The 22,654-nt window shown below is 38.0% G+C and overlaps 1 protein-coding gene across 3 annotated transcripts; it reads left to right on the top strand.

Annotated features, from left to right (window-relative positions):
• The first annotated feature begins 672 nt into the window (after positions 1 to 672).
• Positions 673 to 22,242, top strand: stxbp1b (syntaxin binding protein 1b). Of its 3 annotated transcripts, XM_058375571.1 has the most exons (19): positions 691 to 750; positions 5,962 to 6,011; positions 6,172 to 6,253; positions 7,079 to 7,155; positions 8,930 to 9,008; positions 11,796 to 11,899; positions 13,624 to 13,772; positions 14,518 to 14,602; positions 14,728 to 14,858; positions 14,966 to 15,073; positions 15,853 to 15,913; positions 16,002 to 16,067; positions 16,249 to 16,329; positions 16,865 to 17,003; positions 17,127 to 17,236; positions 18,293 to 18,394; positions 18,482 to 18,567; positions 18,658 to 18,812; positions 19,289 to 22,242. In XM_058375571.1, exons 1-19 carry the CDS (start codon positions 714 to 716, stop codon positions 19,393 to 19,395), a joined length of 1,809 nt encoding a protein of 602 aa, XP_058231554.1. In that variant the 5' UTR covers positions 691 to 713; the 3' UTR covers positions 19,396 to 22,242. The 3 variants fall into 3 exon arrangements, with proteins under 3 accessions (XP_058231557.1, XP_058231554.1, XP_058231555.1); XM_058375574.1 differs by lacking the exon at positions 6,172 to 6,253 and having other exon boundaries at positions 673 to 750; XM_058375572.1 differs by lacking the exons at positions 5,962 to 6,011; positions 6,172 to 6,253 and having other exon boundaries at positions 696 to 750.
• Positions 22,243 to 22,654: the final 412 nt, after the last annotated feature.

Genomic DNA, 22,654 nt, shown 5'->3' with positions numbered 1-22,654 from the left:
TATTGCATTGTACCACTGCTACTATTTTATTATTATTATTATTATTTCTTCACCTTCCTCTTCTTCTTTTCTACTTCTTCTTCTTCTTCTTCTTCTTCTTGTATGTATGACTGCTGCACTTTGACTGGTTGGCACTTTTAAATTTCATTGTAAATGCAAATGGTACAATGACAATAAAACTTCGATTCTTTGATTATTTCTTCACCTTCCTCTTCTTCTTCTTTTCGGCTTCTTCTTTCTTCTTCTTCTTTGTTTTATTCTTCTTATTCCTCATCTTCTTCTTCTTCTTCTCCTTCTTCTTCTTCTTCTTCTTATTATTATTATTATCATTATTTTTATATGATTAGAAAGAGTTTGACTGTTTGACTTTCTTGGAGTACAAACCCTGGATTTTGCTGCTAGAAAATAGGAATTAAATCATAAATAGGGATTGACCCTAACTGGACAAGCAATTTACATCTGTTCACAATTACTTTCTTATAAACCAAGAGACAACATGATGATGATGATGAGGATGAGGATGATAATGATGATTGTTTTATTGTTATTGGTTATTGGTGTTGGTGCAGAATGCTATTGCACCTTAACAGAAGATTGGTGAAGAGCTTGGATTCTGATAAGGATTACACACAGAGAGAGAGATCGCGCGCGCGCAAGAGATAGAGAGAGAGAGAGAGAGAGAGAGAGAGAGAGGACTAGTCGCACTGTGGATCATGGCTCCTCTCGGGCTAAAAGCGATTGTCGGAGAAAGTAAGTCTGTTTGAAATCAATCAAGGTTTATTTTTATAAATAGTTTAAGTTGTTAATGGTGTTGCACATCATTGTGTTTGTGAAGCTGTAGTGGATTAGGAATAGTGTTCTATGCGTTTCTGCGCCAACAAATGATGAAAGAATAAATACCGGGGGACAGACTGTCCTAAAAACAACACGCACTGGATTTATATTGTATAGATTACTATCTCACGTGGCAATAATGAAGACTAAAATGTCATATTAATTGATTTTAAAAAAATAATAATTTGCATTTATTGCGCAATACGCATCAACACTATTCTGATGTACTGAACGAAAAAGTTGTGTGCTTTATGGTTCATGTCATTATTAATGCTGTTATAATATAGTTTAATAATAAATTTGCGTTTCCTTGTCCAGCTGATAAAGCGGATGTTCACTCGCAGTAATCCGCGTGTTCTGTTGCCAGATTGTTAACTTTTCGCCCTTTATATTAAATCACGTTATGTTTGGGAGGGAAAAAAAATATTACTTGCAATCTTTGTAGTTTCCAGGACATGAGATTCCATATGAAAATGCACAGTTTGGTTCATTGAAAACATTTGGTTTAGTCTTGAAAGAGTAGCTCCAATCTGGCAACTTTATGCCTGGGATTAGGAAAAAGCTCGGCTGCTTTTTGTTAGAGTACAAACCCTGGGTAGAGCTGCTGGACAGTAGGAATAGCATTATAAATAGGAAATAAATAAGTGTTTGAGTTTGACCCTGACTGGACATGCATTTACATCAGCAGTGTGGTACTTACCTAGAAACCCGGAGACAACATGATTTGGGGCAAATACGCAGTTATTCACTGGACACCTTAAGACACTTTAAGTCTTTTTAAAAGATAAAGTTCACATTTCCATTTGGCATTTATTTATTAATGAAACAGAGACCAAGACCTTGCCGTTTTTCTGAAACAAGGTCACTTCCTGTCACAACTAATTACTTTTAACAAAATAAAATTCAACATTCCTCGTATTTTATTTATTTTATTAATCTTAATTTATTAATATTTACTTTATTAATACCAGGGTCGTTTCCTCCTCGTGCAAAAATGTTCACTTTGCAAAGGCGATTAGACACGGGACGGGTTTCTCGGGGGCGCGCAGCAAGAGGCGAGGCGCGAGGACGCGCGCCTTGCTAGATAGTTCCTGGACTCAGGCACAACATTAAAGCTTTGTGTTTGGAGAAAGATTTTGTTATACTCTTAACATGTTTGCTAACATTACCGACCTTTTCGACGACAATGGGGAAATAATTTATACCCTAGAAAAAAACCCCTGCTTTTTGTAGTCTTTGTCTTGTCACAAAACCAAAAGTGTTTGTATAAGATCACAAACCTATTCATTGGAGTAACAGTTAAGGATGTCATTTAGTCTTTGTAAATCATAACAATGAATTAAAACATTAACTTTTAATAAGCCATGCACCATTAAATCTACAAAAAGAATTGCTAACTCTACAATAAAACTATACAAAGAGCTAAATTTATTACAAAAATCAGAGAACTTACTTTTCTTCTTTCTGGAATATTCACAACATTTAGATGACGCAACTTCCTGTCAAACCATGTGAAATGTGAAACATTGCAAATATTTCATAGGAGGTGAATGTGCTCAAGGTAACAGGATTCTGTGGATGTTGTCATCACCTCATTATAACCATGACACTCTGACAACGGGTCTGAGGAAGAGACAGACATAAGAAACCAAAGCTGTTCTTCAAAGCTGTTGTAGAGGTTGATTATTTAACAGTAACAGCACACACACAAATGTGTTATTTCTCTTATGCCACAGCAATTTGCATATATATATATATATATATGTATATGTATGTATGTATATATATATGACTGTTATAGAATATCAATAAGCAGCTTCTGACCAATCAGAATCAAGCATTTAATATCCCTGTCATACAACGTTTATTATTATTATTATTATTATTATTATTATTATTATTATTATTATTATTATTATTATTAATGGCTGATTAATTCCTTATTGGTGTCTAGTCAAAACCCAGAAAGACCCCCTTGGGTTCATAAAGAATTACAACATTCTTATGATCTGAGTTCCTCAGGCACTTCATTAAAATATTTAAATAGCTGTAAGTTCATCATCCCCAAAGACAAATAATGACCCTATTAAAAATGTCAGACTTGCCTAGATTGTTCTCTAACAATTGGAATGTAGCCTGTGGGATAAGATAAGATGGGGAGCCATTATATCATTACATGCTTTGCCAATATTTAAGCAATCATAAATCATTTTGTTAATCTGCTATGTTTATTTATTTATTTTACAATTCAACTAATTGTACACTGGATCATAAAGGGCATCTATCAACCTGAAGGCTTGTTCATAAGGAAAGTGCAGTCCGTAGTGTGAAATGTAACAGCTCAGATTATACAAGGCTTTTTTTTTTAATATGGATAACCTAAATGGGTCCTTTAGCTTCTGATGTCGGTTCTACCCAGAAAGCACCAGTGGAAATCTGTATTCATGCAGCATGTTAACTGTGCTTACTTTTGTGTTTGTGCATCAATATTATCTGCACAGCCACGATAATACAGTTCCTAGAAGTAAACAATATTTCAAATCGTAGCAGAAATGGAGAGAGAAGGAAAAAAAAAGACAGAGAGAGAGAGAGAGAGAGAGAGAGAGAGAGCACTGAAATAACAGACAACTAGGCAAGAGGATTGGAAAGAGATTAGGGCAGTGATTGCTGTGTCTCTCACAGTGAACTAGATACGATTATTTCTTTAAAATGACCTTATCTAGGGGAGGAACAGTGACTTAACAGGTTAACAGGTTTGCCTTATGACTCTAACCTGTGCATCTGGAGGTTACATGTTCTCCCTGTGCTTTGGGAGTTTCGTTTCTGGGTCAGAAGATATGCATTGTAGGCTGATTAGCATCTCTAATCTCCCCGTAGTGTGTGAATGGGTGTGTGTGTGTGTTTATGCCCAAGGGATATGCTCCAGGCTCCCTGTGACCCTGTGAAGGACAAACAGTACAGAAAATGGATGGTTGGATGACGTGATGTATTTGAAGCATTGTAACGGCATACAGAAACGCCACTACAATGACCTTATTACGCATTCCAACACAATGCCCTAAAATGCAATGTACCATCCCTAATTGTTGGCCATGTCTCCAACATGACATTGCATCCCACATTATTTGACTGTAAATGGAAAATGAAGTGGTTAATGAGCTTAGTATCGAATCATAGTCCATCCGTAGGCATTAGGAATAAGTAGCTGTACATGAATATAAAGCTTGATGATGTACAAACGCAATCAATGGCAAGACACTGAAGTATATGAGATAATTAATTAAATACTCATCCAATAAGAATCCTTAATGAGTCACGGCTGATTAGTGGATGTTCAATTCAGTTTTATGTGTATAGCAATTTTAACAGTGGACATTGCCTCAAAGCAGCTTTACAGAACATAAGAAACAAAAAGTTCAATTTTAATATTGCATTGTATTTATCCATAATGACCATGCCTGAGGCGACTGTGACAGGGAAAAATGATGATAATGTGCATTTTATTAGATGTACCAAAACACAAGGTTATGGTAGGTATTATGTGTATGTCTGGCTAAAGAGATAATCTACATTTATCCTGGGAGAGTGTGTCTAAAAACCTTAACGCTGTCAGGAAGGCTATTCCGAGCTAAATAGGAAAACGCTGTACCACCTTCAGTGGACTTTGAACTACTAGAAGTCCAGAGTTTTGTGATCTCAAAGAGCGTGACGGATCGTAACGTGTTAGATACGTAGGAGCTAAACCATTAAAGCCTTGTAAAGTACAGTAAGTAGCAACCGTTTGTAATCGATTCTAAACTTATCCAGTGCATGGATGATAGAATTGGGATTATATGATCACATTTTCTTGACCTGGTACGAAATCTGCCGGCTGCATTCTGGACTAAATGTAGCTTGTTTACTGAAGATGTAGATCACCTAGTAATGCATTACAGTAGTCCATTCTGGAGGAGGTCATGAACGCATGAACTAGCTTTTCTGCATCAGATACAGATAAAATGTTTCTTAGCTTGGCCAGGCTGTTTTTGTTTTTTTCTCTGTTTCTTTCACTGTGAAGCTAGTAGTGGTGCACTTAATAAGCATGGATTACATACAGTTTACAGTGAGCTCCACAATTATTGACACTCTTTCGGAAAGTGAATACGCAAAATAAATAGCATATGTAGCTAGTAACATTTTAACTTCCTGGCAGATGAAACCCTGCAACATGCCGATAGTGAGATGTCTGACCTAAGAACCCTTTTTTTTTTTTTACCAGAAAACCCGATTTTAATAACCTTGCCGCCCATGATTTTACAATAACTTTTAAAAATCAATTAATTTGAGGAAATTTGTATTTGGTTTAAGTTTTATGGGTTCTTCTTTCTTGATATGTTCCAATATTTCTGTACTTGACTTTATTCTGCTATAGTTCAAGACAACAGCATACTGTATGGACCTTCTGCATCTTTCCTTATTCTTTCTGCTGGGCTAATCACATTTATTATCGAATAGCAGAAATCATTTCAGCTTTAAAAATAATTTTAGTCATTATATGTAAGTATTCACCATAGAAACAGTCTGGAAATCAGTCCCACTTCAGACTCTGTTCTGCCTCACAGCTGCATGTGATTTCACACGCTGCAAGTGTGAACCTGACTGTGTGTGTGTGTGTGTGTGTGTGTCAATATGTGCAAGTGTGAGACACTTAACACACACTGATATATTTAGAGTGTGGCTGACATGCCCTCGTCATCACCCACTTTCCAAATTACAGCAGAGCTGAACATCAAATATAAACTCTTCAAAAATCTCATAAAAATGTAATATTTATAATATTTGCCTTTAGTGCAACAAATAAGATATTAATATGATGCACCATGATAAATATATTTATAGTTTTCTATAACTAGTATGTCCATTCTTCCTTTTCCTTCAACCTCTTTTATATCCTGTTTACAGCCTTCAGCGATATGTATAAAACCTACACACAATATTTTCTCACCTCATACAGAATGTTGTTTCGTTACGTGTTAAATTAAAACACAATTTACACTCAAAATGTAGTCCATTTTTCTTGTAAATCTCTTTTTATTCGGATAGATAACACGTTACCTGCGTCCTCAGATCTGTGCTTTCCTCTTGCAGAGATTATGAACGACGTCATCAAAAAGGTGAAAACTAAAGGAGAATGGAAGGTAAATTTCCTCCTCAAGGGCTGATGGGAATAAAGAATAAATTGTCAAGATTTTGTTCGGCTCATGTAATGTGTCACTTGCAGTGCATTTGTTATGCGCTGAACAGTGAAAAGCCAGTCTGCATTGTCATGAGCTGTGTGTGGTGTACGTTCTACCTTAGGTGCTGGTGGTAGACAAACTGAGCATGAGAATGGTGTCTTCTTGCTGTAAAATGACAGATATTATGTCTGAAGGAATCACAAGTAAGTTCAAGCAGATAGACTTGATGGTCACCTACGGCTATTTATTTATTTATTTATTTATTTATTTATTTATTTATTTATTTCAGATGCGCTCACAAGACCTATTTACATTTCAGAGTAAGGAATAAAACATTTGGAGCGTGCTTTTATTGTAAACATGTGACTGTACATCCCCCAAATTTAACTCTCAAGTTACATTTACATTTCTGGCATTTGGCAGAGAACATATCTGGAACGAAGCAATTGAGGGCCTTGCTCAGGGGCCCAGCTTGGTGGACAACCTTGTGATCAGTAGTCCAACACCTTCACCAATAAGTTTCCACTAGCAGCACATCCTGAAGTGTTTTATTCCTCTTATACCACAGCAAATTCCCAAAGCTGGGAAGATTATAGGTTATATAGGGGTTTTTAGCCTTAGCTTATGTATCTGCCATACAAGTTTATAATCTGACACAACAACAAATATGACATAAGCAAAGAAATATAAACCTGTGATTTTGCTGCTATAAAAAATGAACCAACACCTTGTTGACCAATCAGATTTAAGCAACAGCACTGTGGTATAAATACATTGAAACAAAACTGTAATAGGTGTCAATAAAAATGTAGTATTTTTTTTTAATTTTGTACTTTAAACTAAAAAAGCAAGACTCCTTGGTCCCCATTTATATACACTGCGAACATTTGTTGTCTACAAAGACAATAAGACGCAATAAAAACGCACACAGACACATAAACACACACTTGCAGTATTTCTGGCACACTAATTTACACCCTATTCCTGGTTGTGATATTAAATATATTTTTGCCCTTTTTCTTCCTCAGTTGTTGAGGACATCACTAAACGGCGTGAACCCCTTCCTACAATGGAGGCCATTTATCTTTTAACCCCATCGGATGAGGTTGTTACCACCAGTTTCATCATCTTGTACTAGTCCATAATAAAAAGGCAGTGATTTATGTTTATTTATGATGATTTTCTCAGAAAACTAAACAGTTGCATCAATTCCTTCTGCTGTTGTATAATAATGATCTGGGTAGACAAGAAAGAGTTTTTTAAGACTGCACTTAACCCCAGGTTTTTGTTCTAAACCTAGCCTTTAACCCTGTGTAGAGGATGTAAATGTAACAGCTAGATGCTTAGCAACAAAACAAGAGACAAGAGGTTATATAAAGTGGTAGCATGCTCAATTTATCTATCCATGGCTGATGACATCACAAATATGCAAATAAGTACACTATATTGCCAAAAGTTTTGAAACACTGAATTCAGGGCTTGGGCTTGACCCCTTAGTTCCAGTGACAAGAACTGTTGATGCTTCAGCTTCATACCAAGACATTTTGGACAAGTTCATGATCCCAACTTTGTGGGAACAGTTTGGGGATGACCCCTGGAGGAACTTGACTGGCCAGCTGCAAAGGGCGGGCCAACTTCATGTTACATTCATGTGCAGGTAGGCAGACGTCCAAATTTTTTTGCACATGAATGTAACATGAAGTTGGCCCGCCCTTTTCAGCTGGCCAGTCAAGTTCCTCCACACCAAACTTGCTTTGTTCACTGGTGTGTGCAGTCATGTTGGAACAGGAAGGGGTCATCCCCAAACTGTTCCCACAAAGTTGGGAGCATGAAATTGTCCAAAATGTCTTGGTATGAAGCTGAAGCATTAAGAGTTCCTTTCACTGGAACTAAGGGCCCGAGCCCAACCCCTGAATTCAGTGTTTCAAAACTTTTGGCAATATAGTGTACTTATTTGCATATTTGTGATGTCATCAGCCATGGATTTGGAGAAATTTCCAAAACTTTTGGCAATATAGCGTACTGTAACCCAGGGTTTAGGAATGTATAGTGTGAAATGTCAAATTATAAATATCTAGGATTAATTGTTAACCCGGTGTAATGTATGATCAGTGTGAAACATGAAACAAAATAACCCAGGATTCTGTTTTAAGCCCTAAACTGTATGAGGAAATAAAATAAAAGATCCTGTCTATATTAACATTCTGCTTTATAACAAAGAATATACCAAAGGGTGACAAATTAAAGGGAAAAAAACCCAGTTGCAATTAAGCAAATAAAAGTGCATCATGCTCAATTATTATCAGGGTTTCATTCACACAGGTGTTTCAATAAGAAGAGTAATTAGTGAGATCTGCATTTAGAGCTATGGGAAAGACTGGGAGCTGGTCTGGAAATTGTTGTGTTTGACCACAGAGCTATTAAGTGTGAAGAACAACACGTTCTTCAGATGAGATCAGACTGTCAACAGCTCTACAGAGGGATATTATTATCAGGCTTCAGTGCTTAAACCTGTCATTACTAAGCCTAATGTACATGCTTATAGAGATGTGGAAAAAGTGATCTAGTCAGATGAGTCATTTTTCACAAATGGGTGTGTACACCAAAAGAACCATATAACTGTACACCTAATTTCTTGAGGATGACTCCACCCTAATACAAGGAACATGAGGCCTCAATGAATAGCTTAAAGAGGATGAAAAAGATCTAGCTTGTAGTTGATGACCTACAGTACTCTCAGAGCAAAGTTCCAGACAGAGCTCTCGACTATTTTAATCAAAATACTAAAATATGTTTTGGATGAATGTGAACATTTCTTTTACAAAGAATTCCCCAACACTGTACAATTTATTTCTTTATTTGACTGTTTGTTTATACAGTCTGTGGAGGGACTCATTAATGATTTCAGAGATCCCCGTTCCCCGGCATACAGAGGAGCTCATGTCTTCTTCACAGATGGTAAGTCTCTGAAACGACTGATATCTCTTATGTCTGTAAGTGTTACAGTTTCAAAAAATTCTTTTTCCCAGAGGCCAAAAAATTTTATGGAATTTGGGCTTTAAAAAATGATTCGTTTTTTTTTTCCCCACACAAATGTTCAAAGTAAATGTTGATATCAAACACATTTCTGCTCTCTGAGATGCCCCAAGTGCTTGCATAGATAAACATCTCACCCTGAGTTCTGAAAAACATCTCACCCTGAGTTCTGAAAAACATCTCACCTTGACTTCTGAAAAACATCTCACCCTAAGTGTTGAAAAACATCTCACCCTGAGTTCTGAAAAACATCTCACCCTGACTTCTGAAAAACATCTCACCTTGACTTCTGAAAAACATCTCACCCTAAGTGTTGAAAAACATCTCACCTTGACTTCTGAAAAACATCTCACCTTGACTTCTGAAAAACATCTCACCCTGAGTCCTGAAAAACATCTCACCTTGACTTCTGAAAAACATCTCACCCTAAGTGTTGAAAAACATCTCACCCTGAGTTCTGAAAAACATCTCACCCTAAGTGTTGAAAAACATCTCACCCTGAGTCCTGAAAAACATCTCACCCTGACTTCTGAAAAACATCTCACCCTGAGTCCTGAAAAACATCTCACCCTAAGTGTTGAAAAACATCTCACCCTGAGTTCTGAAAAACATCTCACCCTGAGTCCTGAAAAACATCTCACCTTGACTTCTGAAAAACATCTCACCCTAAGTGTTGAAAAACATCTCACCCTGAGTTCTGAAAAACATCTCACCCTGACTTCTGAAAAACATCTCACCTTGACTTCTGAAAAACATCTCACCCTAAGTGTTGAAAAACATCTCACCTTGACTTCTGAAAAACATCTCACCCTGAGTCCTGAAAAACATCTCACCTTGACTTCTGAAAAACATCTCACCCTAAGTGTTGAAAAACATCTCACCCTGAGTCCTGAAAAACATCTCACCTTGACTTCTGAAAAACATCTCACCCTGAGTTCTGAAAAACATCTCACCCTAAGTATTGAAAAACATCTCACCCTGAGTCTTGAAAAACATCTCACCCTGAGTCCTGAAAAACATCTCACCCTGACTTCTGAAAAACATCTCACCCTAAGTGTTGAAAAACATCTCACCCTGAGTTCTGAAAAACATCTCACCCTGAGTTCTGAAAAACATCTCACCCTGAGTTCTGAAAAACATCTCACTCTAAGTGTTGAAAAACATCTCACTCTAAGTGTTGAAAAACATCTCACTCTAAGTGTTGAAAAACATCTCACTCTAAGTGTTGAAAAACATCTCACCCTGACTTCTGAAAAACATCTCACCTTGACTTCTGAAAAACATCTCACCCTGAGTTCTGAAAAACATCTCACCCTGAGTTCTGAAAAACATCTCACCCTGAGTTCTGAAAAACATCTCACCCTGAGTCCTGAAAAACATCTCACCCTGAGTTCTGAAAAACATCTCACCCTGAGTTCTGAAAAACATCTCACCCTGAGTTCTGAAAAACATCTCACCCTGAGTTCTGAAAAACATCTCACCTTGACTTCTGATAAACATCTCACCTTGACTTCTGAAAAACATCTCACCTTGACTTCTGAAAAACATCTCACCTTGACTTCTGATAAACATCTCACCTTGACTTCTGATAAACATCTCACCTTGACTTCTGAAAAACATCTCACCTTGACTTCTGATAAACATCTCACCTTGACTTCTGAAAAACATCTCACCCTGAGTTCTGAAAAACATCTCACCTTGACTTCTGATAAACATCTCACCTTGACCTCTGATAAACATCTCACCTTGACTTCTGAAAAACATCTCACCTTGACTTCTGAAAAACATCTCACCTTGACTTCTGAAAAACATCTCACCCTGAGTTCTGAAAAACATCTCACCCTAAGTCCTGAAAAACATCTCACCCTAAGTTCTGAAAAACATCTCACCCTAAGTCCTGAAAAACATCTCACCCTAAGTCCTGAAAAACATCTCACCCTGAGTTCTGAAAAACATCTCACCCTGACTCCTGATTCATTTAAAACTATTAGTTTGTTCATTTTACCAGTTGTTTGTGCCTCACTTCCAAGTTGAGTTAAAAAAAAATACATGAAGGTCACATGATCAAGCAGTCAGAATAAACCCCACAAGCTACACTGACTGATATTTACCACCAAATGTGGCTTCTAATGCAGCTTTGATTGTACCTCGCATTTCTGGAAGGAGATACGACCGTGCTTGAAAGAAATATAAAGTAAACTGAAGAGTTAAAGAGCCATTTAATTTTTTCAACAGTTCTAAAAACTTGAGGAAGAATGTGTGAAAGAAAGAGATGTTGGTAGAAAAAAAGAAAGGAAAGAAAGAAAAGTAGTAGCAGGAAGGAAGGAAGAATGGAAGGAAGGAACAAATGTGAAAGCTGAAGAAGGAAATGGTGCCTGGAATAAAAGAGGAAAGGATAAAGAAAGGGAAGAATGAATGGAAATAATTGATTGGAAGGTTGAAAGAGATTGAAGGAAGGAAGGAAGGTTGAGAGGAACAAAGGAAAGGTTGAAGAAAATTTGGAAAGAAATGGATATATGGGAAAGTAGAAATAGAAAGAAAGAAAGAAAGAAAGAAAGAAAGAAAGACCACAGAATCACAGCTGAAATCACTGTAGATTAGCTTTTTAAGGAATAATACAGCATTTGTTCTAGAAAGCACCAGCAAGTTTGAGGATGATTTTTTTTATTCTCCATTTTTTAAACAGATTTCTTATGTCCATTTTTCCAGCGGTTCCAGACTCGTTGTTCAGCCTCCTCACCAAATCCCGAGCAGCCAAAGTGATAAAGACTCTGACTGAGATTAACGTCGCCTTCCTGCCCTATGAGTCACAGGTTAGTGTCTGCACAGTGTGAATGGAGGAGCTCTGATCTCCTGATGGAATATTCCAGATGGCTCTTCTTCAATCCTCTACTGTCATCCTCCATAATAAATCCTGCGACTAGCTGCAGTAACCGGCCCTAACTCATCCCTAATCCTGCAGCCCATTGGCTAAAATCCTGTCATCAACACAGCCAGTGAAAGACTGTTTAGATGTGGGACAGATTGGGGTCATGTGACTTGGGATGGGTCAGATTATTCCACACAGAAGGGGTTTACTGAACATGCTTTAATCTACTACTTTACAGGATTAGGTTGTACTTGTCCAAACCTGATGACCCAAAGAGCAATAATGTCTAGTCCTAGAGGGGTACTGGGGGTTAAACTACAATATATTTACACAGTCTAAACTGAAGTATATATATGCACATAAATACACACACAAACATATGTATAGAGAGAGAGAGAGAGAGAGAGTGAGTGAGTGAGAGAGGGAGTTTTGCAAGAAAAAAGCTGTTAACATGTCTATGCTAAACGGTACAGGAGAGAACATTTCCTATCTAAAATATGTGAGATGGGTGAAGAGGACAAGGATCTAGGAGAAGAGTTCCAAACACCTCCATAACTGTCAGTCATTTAAGATGCTCATGTTAATTGCCTCATCTGTCGTTTTTATCTGAGAGAATAGAAGGCTGCTCTTTTGGTTTGTTTTTTAAAGGGATAATTCAAGGCATTGTATTCCAAAGTTTCTTCGCAAAATGCGTAAATTCTTGTAGGTGAGCTAGTCTGGTAGTACATACACCACTATTCCATACAAAATATTGTAAGATTCCTTATACAGTGGATTTAATTTAATCCGTTTTGGATTAAGGATTAAGGCGAAAATTTGTATTGCGATATGAATTTTCCTATAAGAAATAATGTAAATGCAGATAATCTGTTCTAGCCACCCAATATATTACCAATATTCTCAATACGAAGCGTATGGAAACTGTATGGCTGCTTACAAAGAATTGACCCAAGCCATGCATTCCATGTTAAGGGTCCTCACAGGAAGTCGTGCCACCAAGCTCGGGCTAAAAATAGAACAGACCTCCCATGCCACCAATCTGTCAACAAAAAAAAAAAACGCACCAAAAATCACCTAGCTTATGAACGCATGCTGAAGGCCTAAGAAGACCTAAACATGAAAACAAAAGCTATTCGCAATGCAGAAAGCATATGATGTAATGCTCCAACCGCCAAAGAGAGAAAAAACACAGAACTTAATTTGGACGATTAAACAGACTACAAAAAAAAACAATTGAGAACAATCCAAAAAGGAAAAGAAGAAAAAGTTCAAGCAATGTGAATGAGTTCCCTCTGGTGGTCTGGGAGGAGTTGTTCATGGTGGCTGTGACACTCGGTCAATAGTCTTTAGATAAAGACACCTCAAATACTATTATATGATACTTTAATACTAAGTAAGTACACAGATTTGTTAGTAGTTAATAGCAGTGAGGCAAGTGCAAAGATTTTGTACAACTTTCTCACTTAGTCTCTATGCATTGGTTCTTATACAAATATTTTCCTATTGTCGAACAGTAAAGTGTTTAAGGTTGTGTTTCACAGTCATTTTAAATTCATTCAGTAGTTAACTCTAATATATATATATATACAGTCAGTATGATTGCTCTGTTTAACATTGAAATCATTTACTGATAGAATTCATGTAAATTTTGTGTGTGTGGTTCTCTAGGTGTTCTCTGTGGACAGAGTCAATGTCTTTCAGGACTTTTACAGCCCATTTAAGGCAGATGTAAAAAAACAGATGCTGGAGCGCTTGGCAGAGCAGATCGCCACCCTCTGTGCTACCCTGAAAGAATATCCAGCAGTCAGATACAGAGGGTAAGAACACACACACACACACACACACACACGTTTGTCTTAATATCCTTGTGAGGCCCATTCACTACAATTATCTAATTAATGATATGCTACACTTAAATATAAGCCTAATCTTAATGTCAGTACACAGAAGGTAACCTTTTGTATCTCTCTCTATTTTTTTTAACAAGCTGTTTTTCTCACAGAGACCAGCCAAATGTCCCCACAAGGTCAAAAATGTCACATACCCTTTCCAGTACCTATAGAACAATAACACAGTAACGTATTCTGGCTAAAGCCATAATTTATTACTACAACAGGAGAACGCTTATCTGGAACTTCTACCATCAAATCCGAATAACAGAGTAATGTGATAATAGTTTTCTTATAATAAAACACCACAAAGTCTTACACAAGGGAATTTATCACCAGTTCTAAAGATCATACATCATCACGGTTAATGTTGTATCCACAAACTAGGTCACTCCTGTTATCACTTGCTGCCTGTAATGGTAGATTTTTTTGTTTCTATGATGGTTCTGATGGTAGATCTGATGGTAAATACAGTAAGCTACTCATGAAAGAAGGCCAGCGACGTATGTTACAGTATGCGTTGGACATTATGTGCCAAGAAGCAGGCTAATCGTGTCTGCTAGCTAACTGTTACATTCAGAAAATCTAAACTGGGTTCAGTTAGTACAAGTTTCTGTTTTCACCCAGATTCATCCAGTGTTTGTGTGTGTGTGTGTGTATGTGTGTGTTTCAGAGAGTATAAAGACAATGCCATTCTGGCTCAGATGCTGCAGGACAAACTGGATGGCTACAAAGCTGATGATCCCACCATGGGTGAGGTGAGTCAGGGAAATTAAAAGAGCCATTACCCAAACCCCCTGAACAAATTCCTCTGACATTATGCAAATAACTCTGAAACAAAGCAAGTCAGTTCAATCCTATCTCTCATCTTTTTATCTCTCAGGGACCGGATAAGGCTCGCTCTCAGCTGCTGATTCTGGACAGAGGATTCGATCCAGTCTCGCCACTGTTACACGAGCTCACCTTCCAGGCCATGGCCTATGACCTGCTTCCCATCGAGAATGATGTCTACAAGTAAACTCTCATCATTATAAAGTCACCTATAATGCTTGAAGCCCATGTCATTTGTTGTTCTTAGTAAGAAATTAGGCAAAATTAGTACGTTTGTGTGTCTGAATCAGATACGAGACAACTGGAATAGGAGACACTCGTATGAAGGAGGTGTTGCTGGATGAGGATGATGACCTGTGGGTCACGCTCAGGCACAAACACATCGCTGAAGTCTCTACGTAAGTCTGAGTGCCAGTTCATGAACGCAGGGTAGGAATAAATAATGCGCCCGTGTTATAATCTCTTTAATGACCAATTTCTTTAGACTAACTAATAAAAGCCAGCTGAGAGTCAACAACATATAATCATCCAGCATACAGTTGAGTAGATTTAGACTGTGTTTGAACCAGTTTCCACTCACCATTGTGTTGTGTTCAATATTATTGACCAGGGTTGCCAGGTTTTATTACAATTTTTAGTCCATCTTCAGTCAATCTTAAAAACCACACAAAAGACATGATGCTAGCACAAATGATTTGGATTTTCATCTTGTCAATATCTTATGGTAGAAATCATTCTAGACCTCACACACACACCTTGTCTGCACCTACACTTTGCCTTAGATTTTGATTTAATTGCTTATTTGCGATAAAACAAGATCCCGGTGCTGGAGTATTTTTAAACTAGCTGTTTGGCTTGGAACTGGCAATCCTTTTGTTAACTTCATGGAGCAGCGTGACTCCTCTTTTGTTAGCATTTTATTGTAGTTCTCATGTTTGACCACTAGGTGCAATGATAATGCTGTGGAAGCTAAACAAGCACGTCAGCGAAAACATCCATTTAGCTATCAGATGTTTTTAAAATCATTGGATACTTAAAAGAGGCAATTAGTATATGAATGAAGACTTTATGACCATGATAATTCGTTGAATAACTGAAACCTGGAGGATGTTGTGGAGAAACCCCCCCATGGATATATCACCTAAGCTCATTGTTACTCTTTATTTCCTCCTCACAGGGCTGTGACAAAATCGCTAAAGGAATTCTCTTCTAGTAAAAAGATGAACACAGGAGAGAAGGTGCACCAGCTACTTTTTCTTATACGTCTACAGTAACGCTTATTTTCGGATGCTACACTTTGCTTAACTTTTTTTCTGCACGTTATAGACCACCCTAAAGGAGCTGAGCCAGATGCTGAAGAAGATGCCGCAGTACCAGAAAGAGCTGAGCAAGGTAGAGCTTAGAATGTTTTGTAAGTATGTATTTAAAGTACTCAGGTGAGATTGTCTACTAAAGCAAAGGTGAAAGTCGTTAGTGTTTCCATGTGGCACAACCCACAGCAACAGAAAGTGAGCAGAAGTGCAGAACCTCAGGATGAATCAGACAGGTTTGATCTTCTGTCTTTTCTTTACAGTATTCTACTCACCTGCACTTGGCAGAGGACTGTATGAAGCACTACCAGGGCACAGTGGACAAACTCTGCCGTGTGGAGCAGGTGAGCCCCACACACACACACACACACACACACACACACAATTTCACAAAGCACATTTCCACCACAGGATCATTTTCACAAGCTTAGGAATATTAGGATTTTCATCATAGCAACCATGGCTGAATTTATTTCCTGGAACATAATTTAGGATCTGTTCATTTATTTATTTATTTATTTGCAACAAAACATCACAAACTTGTCAAATGCAAACTTCATAGCATTTCAGTAATGAAAGCGAATGTACTCGGCAGGGGGGAAAAAACGTTTATCTAACAACCAATTACTAGAGGCCATTTTTATATTTATGGTCAAAGCAGAGCTTCTGAATGGTTTTCATTTTTTAAAATTGCAAAGAAAAAAATCTAAGTGTTTTAAGTACATGCTAGTGTATATGCATGGCATGACAGAAAAAGGCAAAAAAAAGTGCTTTATGTATGTGAAAATCTATTTTCTGTGTGTTGCTGAAATTTCAAGGACATTTAATGATTAATGGAATTTCTTTCTTTTATTTTTTCTTTCTATTTATCTCTGAAAGGACATGGCCATGGGTGCAGATGCAGAAGGAGAGAAGCTCAAAGACCCCATGAGAGCGATAGTGCCCATCCTCCTGGACTCCAACGTCACCATCTTTGACAAGATCCGCATCATTCTACTCTACATCTTCCTCAAAAATGGTTCGAGTTCTTTTTCCAGCCTGAAAAAACTTATTTCCTGTGTGAATGACCTGAGCATCAATCACATGTTGTTGTTCCTGGTGATACCTTGTGGTAGCTTTTCATCGTTTCTGTATGTGTTAGGTGTAACTGAGGAGAACCTCTGTAAACTTCTTCAGCATGCACAGATCCCTCCAGAGGACAGTGACATCATCTCCAACATGGCTCATATGGGAGTGCCCATCATCTCAGAAGTGAGTTTGTCCCACTCTGTTCTAGGTTTATTAAACACAAAGGTGGAATTCCACATCTACAGGTCCACATCCAGCTACGACACAGCATTTCTTTTTCATAAACACTTTCTCTACATACCTTCTTAATTGCAGAATCATCTCTGAAACATCTCTGACTGGCAGGTTTCCATGTCAACCTGTAAAATGTTCAGCAGTTTGTTGCCATGGAGAAGCATGTACCTAATTGTTGTGTAGTATCTGTGTATAATCCCTACAAAGATGATCCACATGGATTTACTAAGAAATGAAATCTCCCTTACCTACGTTTTCTAACACGAAATCACAGTTAGCCATTGTGCTCACGTGAATGAAACTAAATAACAAGATGTCGTAAAATAATCCAAAACTAATCACTAAAGTTAGTTAGCCTATATTTGCTTGCTTTACAACTGAGCACACAGCTGTAATTGGAGTATGCTAGCTGAACCTAATTAGCCAGCTAACCATCCATCCATCCACCCCTCCCTCCTTTTATTGATCCATTTATGTATCCATCCATCCATTCATCCATCCATTCTCTCATCCATTTGTCCATTCACCCATCCTCTCATCCATCTATCCATTCACCCAATCCATCCATCCATCCATCTAACCATCCATCTAACCATCCATCCATCCATCCACCCCTCCATACAATCTCTACACCGTTTATTGTTTATCTTACTGGGTTGTGAGGAACCTGGAGCCTATCCCAGAAGATTCAGGTACAAGGCAGTGTAAACCCTGCCAGTCCATCGCAGGCCACAATCACACATACACTCACACACTAAGGTCAATTTAGAAATGCCAGTCAGCCTCCAATGCATGTCTTTGGACTGGGGGAGGAAACTGGAGTACCTGGAAGAAACCCCCAAGACATGCAAACTCCACACACACACACACACACACACACACACACACACACACACACACACACACACACACACTGGTGCTAAGGGCATGCAAAGGTACTGAGATCATTGTATCTCTATCTATCTATCTATCTATCTATCTATTTGATTGATTTGATTTTTGTAGCAATCCACAACACGAAAGAAGAAAGCTGATCGTAAGGAACGAATCAGCGAGCAGACCTACCAGCTCTCCAGATGGACTCCTCTGGTGAAAGACATCATGGAGGTACAGCTTCTGCAGGTTCTGCAGCCTCACACATCTCTTCTTTCCATTCCCATGTTTCAACTTGTTCCTGTTCAATCATTATTACAGGATGCCATCGAAGACAAACTGGATCCAAAACAATATCCATACATCTCTACACGTACAGCCTCGTGCAAAACCACAACGGCTACCAGGTGAGATTAAAGTACACACATGTATACATACACACAAGCACAGAACACACACTTGTTCTTGTTCCTGATGCTTTCTTCCTCTCACTGCAGTGCACGGTATGGAAACTGGCACAAGAATAAAAGTCCAGGAGAAATGCGAACAGGTCCTCGGGTCATCGTTTTCATCATCGGGGGCGTGACCTACAGCGAAATGCGCTGCGCCTACGAGGTGACGCAGGCCAACGGCAAATGGGAGGCTCTTATTGGTGAGAACGGTTGTGGAGTGAATGTGACACCTGTATGCTCTCTGAACATAAAATGTCAAGAACGGCCGCTAAAGAAAATAGCAATGAGAAAATGCTGTTCTTTTCCGTGACCTCGTTTAACACCAGATCATTTCAAGTATTTCTCAAGTGCTTATATATCTGCTTTTACTGCATGCATACGGCATAAAAGCTCTGTTTTTGAAGGAGTAAAGGGAAAAAGATAAGAGTGAGTCTCTTGGCAGGAGAAGCATTGTTGTGGCTGGAGCAGAGGTTTTCTGGAGAACAATTCATTTTTACTGTGTGGCGAGAAATTTTTATAGCGGCTATAGACAGTCGTTCCCTCGTCCGTCGTTCCTGTAATGAAGGTGAAGCAGCACCAGTTCAGTTTAACAGCGCAGCCACTATATGAAACAGACACACTCTTTTCTCTTACAGTAATAAAAATTAAGCATCATGCAACGTTTCTTTCTTTTCAGGTTCTACACACGCAATCACCCCTAATAAATACTTGAAGGACCTGCAGCACCCGGACTTCCTGGACCCTAACGCAGCTCCGGAGGACCAGGTCACTGCTGAAGACTGAAACACTTCATGTCTATTTCTCAGGAGTGGAATCCCTAGATCCTTTATTAGCCCTTATCCACTGGCATGGTGCTGGTGTGTCATTTTGTCCATAAAAAAAAAAAAGCACAAGATGATTTTTTTTTTCTTTCCTTACCATTTTCCAGTCATTCTTTTAAAGGTGAGAAAGCCAATATGGGGTCAGAAGGCAATGCAGCTTTGTATTTGCACTGATTTGTGGCAGAGACCCACTCAGCTAGCCAGTTTTAAGCTAGGTGTAATAGATGATGTGTAGTTTTATTATCCCACAGGCAGGCAGGAAGTTTAAGATCAAAGTCAGTGAGGGTCAAACATCGTAAAAAAAAAAGGCACAGACAACTTATAGGACTTAAATAAAAAGTCAAAAACAGCATAATAAGATTTGTTCATTATCAGGGGCAGAATGCAAAACTGAGCAGTGTGAGATTGGAAACAGGTGAGTAATGCTCAGTAGCGTACACATCTAAGGGTACGCAGTTCTGGCATACCTGCTACCTCCGGTGTCAGCTTGATGTCATAAGAACTGTCGCTACTTTGCAAGAACCCAAACGTATAACATGACTGTTCGTACTTGTTCTTCATGCGATTAGGCACGAGTAATGGAACTGAATCAAGAAAAATATGGGAAATGATATGGCAATGATATATAATGGTATAACCTGATAGCTCTGTTTAGTAATCAGGTATAGCTAATATTATCATTTGTAGCACATATATAACTTGTAAATGATCCTTAGAAACGCCGTCACTATCAGTTGAAAGACAGAAGACAGAGCACAGAGGAAGATGGATTCTAAATTATAAAGCCTGAACTCATACAGCCTACGCTCTTTATTTTAATACTCAAGTTTGTTTCTGTGATTACAGATCAAATGGAACACGGCGTAGTATGATAATACATATTATGTGATAAGTAATGTATTTCTTTTTTCGGCAAGTAATCCATAAGAAGTAATATAGTAGTTCTGTGGAGTGATATTTCACATATTACAACACTCTCGGTGTGAAAATACATTCTACTGTTGCCTCACAGCAAGAAGGTCCTGGGTTCGAATCCCGGGTTCGAACAGGCAGGAGCCTTTCTATGTGGAGCTTGCATGTTCTCCCTGGGTACTCCGGTTTCCTCCCACAGTCCAAAAACATGTACATTAGGTTGATTGGTGATTCTAAATTGCCCATAGGAGTGAGTGAGTGTGAGTGTGTGTCTATATGTGTGGCCCTGTGATGGACTGGTGACCTGTCCAGGTTGTACCCCTGCCTTTCGCCCAATGTGTGCTGGAATAGGCTCCAGCAGATCCCCGTGACCCTAATAAGTACATGTACATTTCTGTAATTGTCACAATTAATCATGAAACCAGGGCCATTGCGTTTCCATCAGTGAGTAAACTATGGATATCATGTCATAATGTCACCATTTTAGATGTCTAGAGTAAATAGACTTGCCATTGCCATCGTATCAGTGGTGTTGCATTCTGGGTAGTGTAGTCCATTGCGGCACTTGACTGCAGGCTGTAGAGTATGTTTTGAAAAAAATGTTAGCAACAGCACAGTGAGTGAAGTGTGATGAAATGTATTCATCTCCTCAAAAACTGTCGAGTCAGTGTTATAGATTAACAAGAGAATATATATCTGCGTGTTTATTTATCTAAGGCAAATACTTGTATATATAGTAGATGAGTGTCCTAGTGATGTAATGCCATTCCCTGATCTCAGGGTTGATGAGTTTTCCTAGCTGGAGGTAAAAAAAAAAAAAAAAAAAAAATCCCAAGAAGTTTAGTTCAACACAGCGTTCATCCCAATGCAACACTTTCAACACATATTCAGGCAGCATTGTGTTTAATATAAGAAATGGAAATCAAAAAAGCCAACTCATTCATTGTGGATTTTCTTCTAAACAGTGAACAAACTCCAGCACGATGCCACTGGAAAAGAGGTATAAATATATCCAACCCATAGACTTCCTTCCTTCTGGAGACATAAATAAAATAAAAATAAAATTCATTCATGTTCATAGAAATGTACTACAGTCATTCCAGTTTAGAACAAAATAGTGATTGTTCACAGCTTGTGTAGTTTTTTTCTTCCCCCTGAAGTTTACATTCAGTCATTTATTAGATGGATTATTAGATCCATCATTTATGGATATATAGATGTGTCTGTGAGATTTATTAAAAGTGTCTGTGTATAAAAAAAGGCAAGCTGGACAGTTTAGTTGTGCCACTCGAAGTTTTTCATCCAGTTACATAACTCGTCACGCAGGGTGAATCGACACTACCTCCACTTTTATCTCAAAATAACAATTCAGCTAAATATATATGAGTGTGATGAGGTGAGCAATCGTACAGCAGTAGATGAGTAACATGAAAAGATAGAGGTGTCAAATTATATAATTGAAATTATAGTTTTAAATTAAAATGGTGGGTTTTGGGGCCACTACATGATCCAGAATATGAAGAAAATGTGAATTATTCAAATGAAATTATTAGCAAAGATTCGAATTTATTGAGAAATTATTCGGATTATTCAGTCTTTAATTAATTAATTAATTTGCATTGTGTTTCTATTGTGTGTCGATTATTAATATTCTCTGATAGTGTTTGTTGAAAGTTTGTTTATTTTGATCTGCTTTCCCTTTTGTTACTATTGTCCCAAAAATATGGAAAAAATAAATTATGACTTAATTGTTAATTCAATTAAGAATTATTATATGTACACAAAGGCTGTAAGAATAATATCTTCCGGCAGAAATAATAATAATTAGTGCGGTTCTGATGTCTAATAAAAAGGTGTGTGTATCTGTGTGGATATGTTTTTAGTCATTTGTGAACAGTAAATGTCCCAATATTGATTAAAATAAACTATGAATGAAATGTATTATTTTCAGAAATGACAAGGAATAAGTAGATTTTTGTTCGGAAAAATTGGAAAATGATTTCTTCTTGGGTATTAAGATGGATTAGGGTTAAATTACGATTAGAATTAAGATTTAGGCTTGAGTTAGGGTTGGGGTTTTTTTTGTTGTTGTTGTAAATATTAGGCTATGATTGAGTAAGGGAAGGATAGGATTATGGGTGTTTATAGTTTTAGGTTTGGTTAGATTTGTCCTAGAGCTGTGATTGGGATTGAATTAGGATATGTTGAGGGTTTAGGACTGGGTGTTTGGGTAGGGGTTGGGCTACAGATTAGGGCTTGGGCTTGCTTACAGTAAGCTTGGGATATATGTGGTCTGGGTTTAGGGTTAG

The sequence above is a fragment of the Hemibagrus wyckioides genome, linkage group LG22 (genome assembly GCF_019097595.1).
Source record: "Hemibagrus wyckioides isolate EC202008001 linkage group LG22, SWU_Hwy_1.0, whole genome shotgun sequence".
Lineage (NCBI taxonomy): Eukaryota > Metazoa > Chordata > Actinopteri > Siluriformes > Bagridae > Hemibagrus > Hemibagrus wyckioides.
This window is presented reverse-complemented; position numbering and strand designations above follow the sequence as displayed.

Bases quoted from the DNA above. Each gene is read 5' to 3' on its own strand.
- stxbp1b (XM_058375571.1), top strand. From the start codon at position 714: ATGGCTCCTCTCGGGCTAAAAGCGATTGTCGGAGAAA. The intron at 9,009-11,795 runs GTAAGTCTCTGA...CCATTTTTCCAG, and splicing joins TCATGTCTTCTTCACAGATG to CGGTTCCAGACTCGTTGTTC. The intron at 15,074-15,852 runs GTAAGTCTGAGT...TCCTCCTCACAG, and splicing joins CACATCGCTGAAGTCTCTAC to GGCTGTGACAAAATCGCTAA.